The sequence below is a fragment of the Tasmannia lanceolata genome, unplaced genomic scaffold (assembly GCF_043159265.1).
Source record: "Tasmannia lanceolata isolate RefF3 unplaced genomic scaffold, GAP_Taslan_0.1 ptg000018l, whole genome shotgun sequence".
Taxonomy (NCBI): Eukaryota; Viridiplantae; Streptophyta; class Magnoliopsida; order Canellales; family Winteraceae; genus Tasmannia; species Tasmannia lanceolata.
Window position 1 is genome coordinate 16,164,226 of NW_027518695.1, and position 6,852 is coordinate 16,171,077.

At 38.5% G+C, this 6,852-nt stretch overlaps 1 protein-coding gene across 1 annotated transcript; it reads right to left on the reverse strand.

The window, feature by feature from the left end:
• Nucleotides 1-1,101: 1,101 nt before the first annotated feature.
• On the reverse strand, nucleotides 1,102-5,886 carry LOC143849995 (putative cinnamyl alcohol dehydrogenase 1). Its single transcript, XM_077359330.1, has 5 exons — nucleotides 5,728-5,886; nucleotides 5,534-5,647; nucleotides 5,201-5,428; nucleotides 2,247-2,686; nucleotides 1,102-1,540 (listed from the first exon to the last, which is right to left on the reverse strand). The coding sequence occupies exons 1-5, from the start codon at nucleotides 5,814-5,816 to the stop codon at nucleotides 1,338-1,340; spliced, it is 1,074 nt and encodes a 357-aa protein (XP_077215445.1). The 5' UTR covers nucleotides 5,817-5,886; the 3' UTR covers nucleotides 1,102-1,337.
• Nucleotides 5,887-6,852: the final 966 nt, after the last annotated feature.

Below are 6,852 nucleotides of genomic sequence, written 5' to 3' on the forward strand. Positions count from 1 at the left end.
CGGTCCATTTCAAAGTTTTATATCATCATGTTTCTCCTTCGCCCTGCTTGGCAACTTGGAATAATCCATTACTGAAATTCTTCTAATTGTTTTTAGAGGAATGATAGATACAAGGGCCCTCTTTATGGAGAAGGGCCCTTGAATAGATCCACGTCATTTTTGAAAAGTTAGCTAAGAAACTGAATTCGGTTGCACTTAATGACGTGGATCTATTCAAGGGCCCTACTTTAGCCCTTGTATAAAGAGGGCCTTTGCATCTATCATTCTTGTTTTTTTTTAAATTGTTGTCTAACCTTCTTCTTTTTCCTGATATAGTGACTGAAATTCTTCTAATTCTAAAACATTTTTAAAGCATATTTTGTTCTTCACCCTGTGCATCGCACGGTCTCCAACTAGTTCCCTTTAATAGTATAAAGTTCCAATATGATATGAGAAATGATATCACCACTACCGTAATTTGATGATCACACTCCTCAGGTCACAACCTAAATTGCTTGTGCCCAAAAATCATTTCCATAGGTTGACCCTAATCCTCCGATCTATAGAGGGTTACGGTCAACCCTCTAATCTATAGAGGGACTGAATATTAAAGGAACTTTAGTTTTTAAAGTTTAAAAATTAATTTTTATAGTTTTTCAATTTTCTACTTTTTATTGGTAGAACTTTAGTCTTAGTAACTGAAAAAAATTAACATTATTTTATAGCGAGAATATAAAAAAACCCGATCCGACCCGAGAAATTATCTCTGGTAGGGTACCCAACCTGCCCCACCCGAGTTGCAATACTAATTAAAAGAGTGACCGGATTTGGGCGGTCTTAAAATGGCTTTTTGGTGATTTCCCAGAGTACTATGGAAGGTATAAGTTGCTACCAACTTTAGCCGGTGTGATGGAGCTAGAAAGGGTGTGCGAGAGTAAAAAGAAGTGAATATGTTACTTCCCTTTATTTTTCTCTTCATTCATGTTTTCGGAGATTTTATATGGTGTAAGCCCTCATAGTCCCCCTTTTTTTTTTTCTCAAAAAGAACTCTAAACAGTTTTAATCATGTGACAGAGAGGCCTCACCTGCTGTTTGGTACCGCTAGTAATGATATCCATAAGGTTTCACATTGAAAAATGTTATTATTTCCTTCAAAAGAAGAAAGAGCTAGCATTTCTTTTGAGTAGGAAGAAAGCATTCGGTACAAAGCAATACAAATTTTGAGGTGGAAATCATAGAACATCTCCAACAAACCCCTTCACACACAGAGAAATCATACATAAAAACACAATGTCCACCTTAAACAAAAGTAGAATCTCTATACGAATGCAAATCATGGGTAATTATTTTACTTAATTTCACAGAGTGAGATTACTGGCACCCACATCCACCACGAAACGGTATCTTACGTCGTTCTTCTCTAATCTCTCCAAGGCCTTATTCACGTAATCCATCTTAACAATCTCAATCATCGAAGTGAGTCCCTTCTCCTCACAGAACTCTAACATCTCTTGGGTCTCCTCTATACTCCCTATGAAACTCCCGGTAATCGTCTTCCTGCCTATACATTAACAAAAAAAAGAAGCATAGAGTGAGCTTCTCTTGCAATAACATAACTTTGTTACACCTTCTTGGTTCAAGAAGACCCACCCCCTTTACCCTAGTTGCATTCTTTTGCAGAATTCCATCCACTCTCAAGTTAATGATAAATTAATCGTCCTAATTTATTTTTGAAATTGATTAATTAATCAATAACTTATTGATTAATTAATCAATCGAGTAAAGAGTATTGGCAGAAAGTGGGTCCCGGTGGCATCGCATGTCACGGTCTGATCAATAGTTTTAGTTTAAGACAGTGATAAGAGAGTAAAGAGGAGGTCTGGATGTGTACCTCAAATAAGCATCCCCAGCACAGTTCGCTTCGGATTGAGTCCAAAACTGATTATTGGACTCTAAATTTAATGCTGTGTTCATTTCAGATTATACCAACCGATTGTGAGTCCAAAACCAATTATTGGAGTCAAATTTAACATAAATTTGACTCCAATAATTGGTTTTGGACTCACAATCGGTTGGCATAATCTTAAACGAACAGGGCCGAAGGCAATTTCGAGTACAATAATCAGTTTTGGACTCAGAAATGAATTCTCAAAATCCAAAATCGGACAGGGCATTACAGTTGGCTGTTTTGAAGGTATTAAACCCAAAAATCTAGAGGTGGGGGGGGGGTAAGTCATAATCATAGTCAAATAAAAGTTGTCACTCACCGAGCATGATCATGGGGGTAATGAATTGCATGGGGGTGGAAATGACACCCATCATCACCAACTTTCCGTCGACTTTGAGCAACGAAAGGTAAGGCTCGAGCGGGTGGTGGACGGGTATAGTGTCGAGAATGTAGTCCAAACTATCGGCGGCTTCCTGCATCTTGGCAGCATCAGAACTCACCAGATAATCGTCGGCTTTCAAATGCTCTAATGCCTCCTCTCTCTTCTTGTCGGAGGAGCTTATCACCGTCACATGGTGCCCCATCACCTTCGCAATCTGCACCCCCATGTGCCCAACTCCGCCTAGTCCTAGAATTCCTGCTCTCAGCCCCTTCTTATTCAGCTCAAATTTCTTCAATGGGCTATAAACTGTCACCCCTGCACACAATAGAGGTGCTGCTTGTTCCGGTGCCATCTTTTCTGGGACCCTCACCACAAATCTATGTCATGAAAAGAAATTTACCAAAGATTGTCAATTTTCATTGCCCATATTTAGACCTGGCAAAAGTGACCCGTGCCCGCGGGTCGACCCGGACCACCCGCAAATTTGCGGGCACGGGTCTAAGTTTCCGTGACCCGTCAAAACCAACCCGCAAAAACACGGGTCGGGTCGGGTCAACCCGCGGGCACCCGCATTTTTACAGTATTTTTTAATCTTTTTGAGAATGTTATCATCACTGCTGTTTGTTTTTTATGAGTAACTCCTCACTTTATAAAAAGTACGGTATGTCCTGCACCGTAGGATTATCCAAAGTTCCAAACCGTCCATTAGATGGGCCATACCCTAAATAGGTTATGCCCCAAAATTATTTTCATCGGTTGATTATAACCCTCCGATCTATAGAGGGTTAGTATCAACCCTCTAACATTCAGATTGGAGGGATAGGATCATCCTATGGAAATGATTTTTGGAGCATAACCTATTTAGGCTATGCCCCAACTAATGGACGGTTTGGATCATCCTATGGTGTGGGCCATACATAAAGTGAGAGTGCCCAGTAGTGTTGATAACATTTAAATGTGGTTTTTATTTTATTAGAATTATCTATCAAGCTTATCCTTTGGCAATTTCTCGGCAAGTGGCCTTTGTGTGTGCAAAGATGCGCGCATCAAAATGTTGCTAAAATGTTGCTAGAAAATGTAAAAAAGTAATCATTACACCACAAAAAGTAAATTAGCTAAATTATAAAGTTTTGAATGAAAAATTACGTAGATATAAAATTTTAAAATTACGAAAAAAATACCAAATCACATATTAGAGGTTATGACAATTACGGGAAAAATAGAGGCTGTCAAATCAAAATAATTATTACAATCCCATATTTGCGGCATATTTGCTGGTTGACCCGGCCCACCCGCTGGCCGCGCGGGTCACGTAAATTTTGACCCGGCCCACCCGCTGGCCGCGCGGGTCACGTAAATTTTGACCCGCCAAAATGCGGGTCATTTTCTCACCCGCCCGCATCACCCGCGGGTTGACCCGGCCCGACCCACCCGTTTGCCAGGTCTACCCATATTGTTAAAAGTATAAAAGATTAAATAACGCTATCTCCATCAGCTTAAGCTTTTGGAGTAACTGTTGTTTCACATGGTATATCAAAGCCAATGGTTATGAGTTCAAAACTCCCGGATGGCAAAAGTCCACATGCAATGACGAAACCCAAAGAGAGGGGCCACATGTCGGTGAGACCATTCCTTCATGTTAAGCTTTTGGAGTAACCGGTTGCTTCACACATATGGAGGGCAACTTAGAAGTGGAAAATAATGTTTTCTAATGTTTTGTGGGTCAAAGGTATTTGTGTAGTGCGGTGGAGGCCAGCCAATCTCATAGATAAGATTCAAAGATTCCAATGAATTTGGCTTCTTGTCTAGTCAAATCAGGAGCAGCTAGCACAGTATTTATTGAAAAAAACAAAGTGTCAGACACGGAAAAATCTCAAAACTTAGAAATGGAGGCTCGTTTAAAATAGAAAGTATATATATGATCACGATTTCTAGACACGGATTCATATCAAATTTCAACACGGGATGCGAGATGTCTGACATGGCAACCCCTAAAAATCTAGAAATGGTGACATACCCATACACGTACATATTAATCTACATATTATTCTGTAATTTTCAACAATATAAATAGGGTATTCGTTTAACAAACTAATAAACCTTAAAATTAATCAACTATAAATTAAGACAAACATGAGATAACCAAATAAAAATGCATTCATCAATTTAATCTAGTTCTCTTTTGTCTCCAACATGCAGAGAGAGAGAGAGACCAATAAAATACAATGAGTAAGTAATTTTTTGGGCATTCTTAAGAAGTGTCGAAAGGAGTGTCAACACGTGCGGACACAGTCAGGACATGTGTGTCTGTAATAAATTCAATGCGTCATAGCTAAAATTTTATATGTTTTGAAGGAAAATATGAATAAATCATGAAAAGAATATGGAAAATAAAAATTAAACACAGAACAAAGCAAGTTCGTTTGCCTCGGTCCATTTCTAGATAGCCTATTTGGATTGGAATTTTTTTCCAAGGAAAATTGAATTTTCTAGTGTTTGGTTGACTTGATTTTCATGGATTTTCCCCAAAAAAAAAAATTTCTTATTTTCGACAAAAAAAAAGAAAAGAAGGAAAGCTGATGGACCCTAGAATTTAATTTTCTATCCCACCCTTCTTTTTTTTTTGCAAGGGCGCCTGTGAATCCAGCATCACTCCAACTTCTATAATTATATAATTTCCTTACTAATAGCGGAAAGAAAAAATCTCCTAATAAAAAGTTTTCCATCATAAATGTTTTTCTTGCAAACCAAACAGGGTTTCCTCTCTTCCTCTCTTGGAATCCAAAATTGTTATTGTAGGAGCCCCACACAGAACATAAATACCCGATACCAACCAGCAAAAGAAAATCCCCTAATAACATCGTATAAACAAAACCCAAAACAAAACTTACTTTTGGTCGACAACCATGGCAGAGGCAAACCCTCCCTGAGTAGGTTTTCCATCAGGATAGACATCATTATAAGACCAAATCCTCTTATTACAATACTGCTCTATGTTAGACTTGCAGGGCCCACATGCTCTACAACATCCCACTAAACATCCAACTCCCACCATCTCCCCAACTCGAAATTTCGTAACATCCGAACCCAATTCCACCACTTCACCCACAACTTCATGCCTTCAACAATTGAAAAAAAAAATAAAATAAAATTAGAAAAGACCCAAATGAATTTCATACAAACAGATATAATAAAACTAGATTTTAGGGGGTGAGTTTTGTTACCCAGGAACCATAGGGTAGTTTGACATGCCAAGGTGATTCTTGGTCTGGTGTATGTCTGTGTGGCAAACACCACAATACAATACTTTGATTAACACGTCTTCTGTACCTGTTTCCCTGTTTTTACAAAGATTTGATAGATAAATTAAGTTATAGAAGAGAAACCCAGTTGAAAAAAGAGGTTTAGATTTTGTTACCTTAGTGTATAAGTGTAAGGTGATAGTACCCCAGAAGGATCCCTTGCTGCCCATCCTGTTACAGACCTCTCTGCTTCAAGGCTACCCATTTCTTTGTGCGCTGAGAAAGAGAGAGGAATGAAGAGTAGGTTTTAGGGTTGAGGATGATATGGAATTCTATATATCTATATAAAGAAAAAGTAAGTAAATCGGACTCTAAAAAAGGAAGAAAAACAGAGCATCCGAATCCGGGGAGGTGCGGTAGGTGAAGGGTTGTACGTCACGATTACGGCATTAACTCTCTCCACTTTTCTAGGATGTATTCATGTTAAGATTGAACTGTTAATGTGAAATGGTCGGTTCAGATCAATCAAAAGGTAAAGACACGCTATTGAAATGTTTATCACCCACCCACTAAATGAGTAAATGGGTGCCAGTTAATTATGTACTGCAACCGAGTCTGATTAGGAAGGAATTCACTGTTGGATTAGTCTTCACAATCAAATTTTGTGTCCAAACAGGGACATGCATATGTAATCGAGACCATTGATCTTCTGAACAGTCATTAGGGACCCACATTGTTCTGGTCTCATATTAAATGTTAATCTCGCTTGCAAGATAAAAGGCCTTCAAAAATCAAATTTCGCGGAGAAGATCAGAATAACAAACTTGATCATGTCCAAATAGTACACGTGGGGCCTGAAAAGTCATTCCTACAAAAGATCCTATGTTTTTTGAAATGGTTATGGGCCTAATGAGTTATGGAACAGGATGTTAGGTCGAAAAACTATCAATTAGCCTACACAAATCTAACTACTATATAAAGGCGGAATAGTAGGTTAAGTTCTTCCACCCTTTGCCAAAAATCCCATCTATATCCCAGCTGTGTTATGCCTATTCTCTTTAATAATAGGTTATGATATTAACTACTTTCTTTAGGTAAAATCATAATTTACATACGAAAAGTACCAACACGGGTACCTGTCTATGACAATTTCGAAAAAAATGCCAAGAAGAGGTAAAAACATATGACAATGACGAAACAACTACTTTATATTACTCATGCGGACACTTGCAAACTATTGACGGATTCCGGGCACCTCAAGAGGAACAACAATTATGGAAACCTCTATTGATTGGAGGGCT

What these genes read in the sequence shown, in the direction of transcription:
- LOC143849995 (XM_077359330.1), bottom strand. Translation starts at nt 5,816, where the DNA reads ATGGGTAGCCTTGAAGCAGAGAGGTCTGTAACAGGATGGGCAGCAAGG. An exon ending in AACTACCCTATGGTTCCTGG is followed by an intron (nt 5,429 to 5,533) that starts GTAACAAAACTC and finishes CAATTGTTGAAG; the next exon opens with GCATGAAGTTGTGGGTGAAG. An exon ending in GCCATGGTTGTCGACCAAAA is followed by an intron (nt 2,687 to 5,200) that starts GTAAGTTTTGTT and finishes TTCATGACATAG; the next exon opens with ATTTGTGGTGAGGGTCCCAG.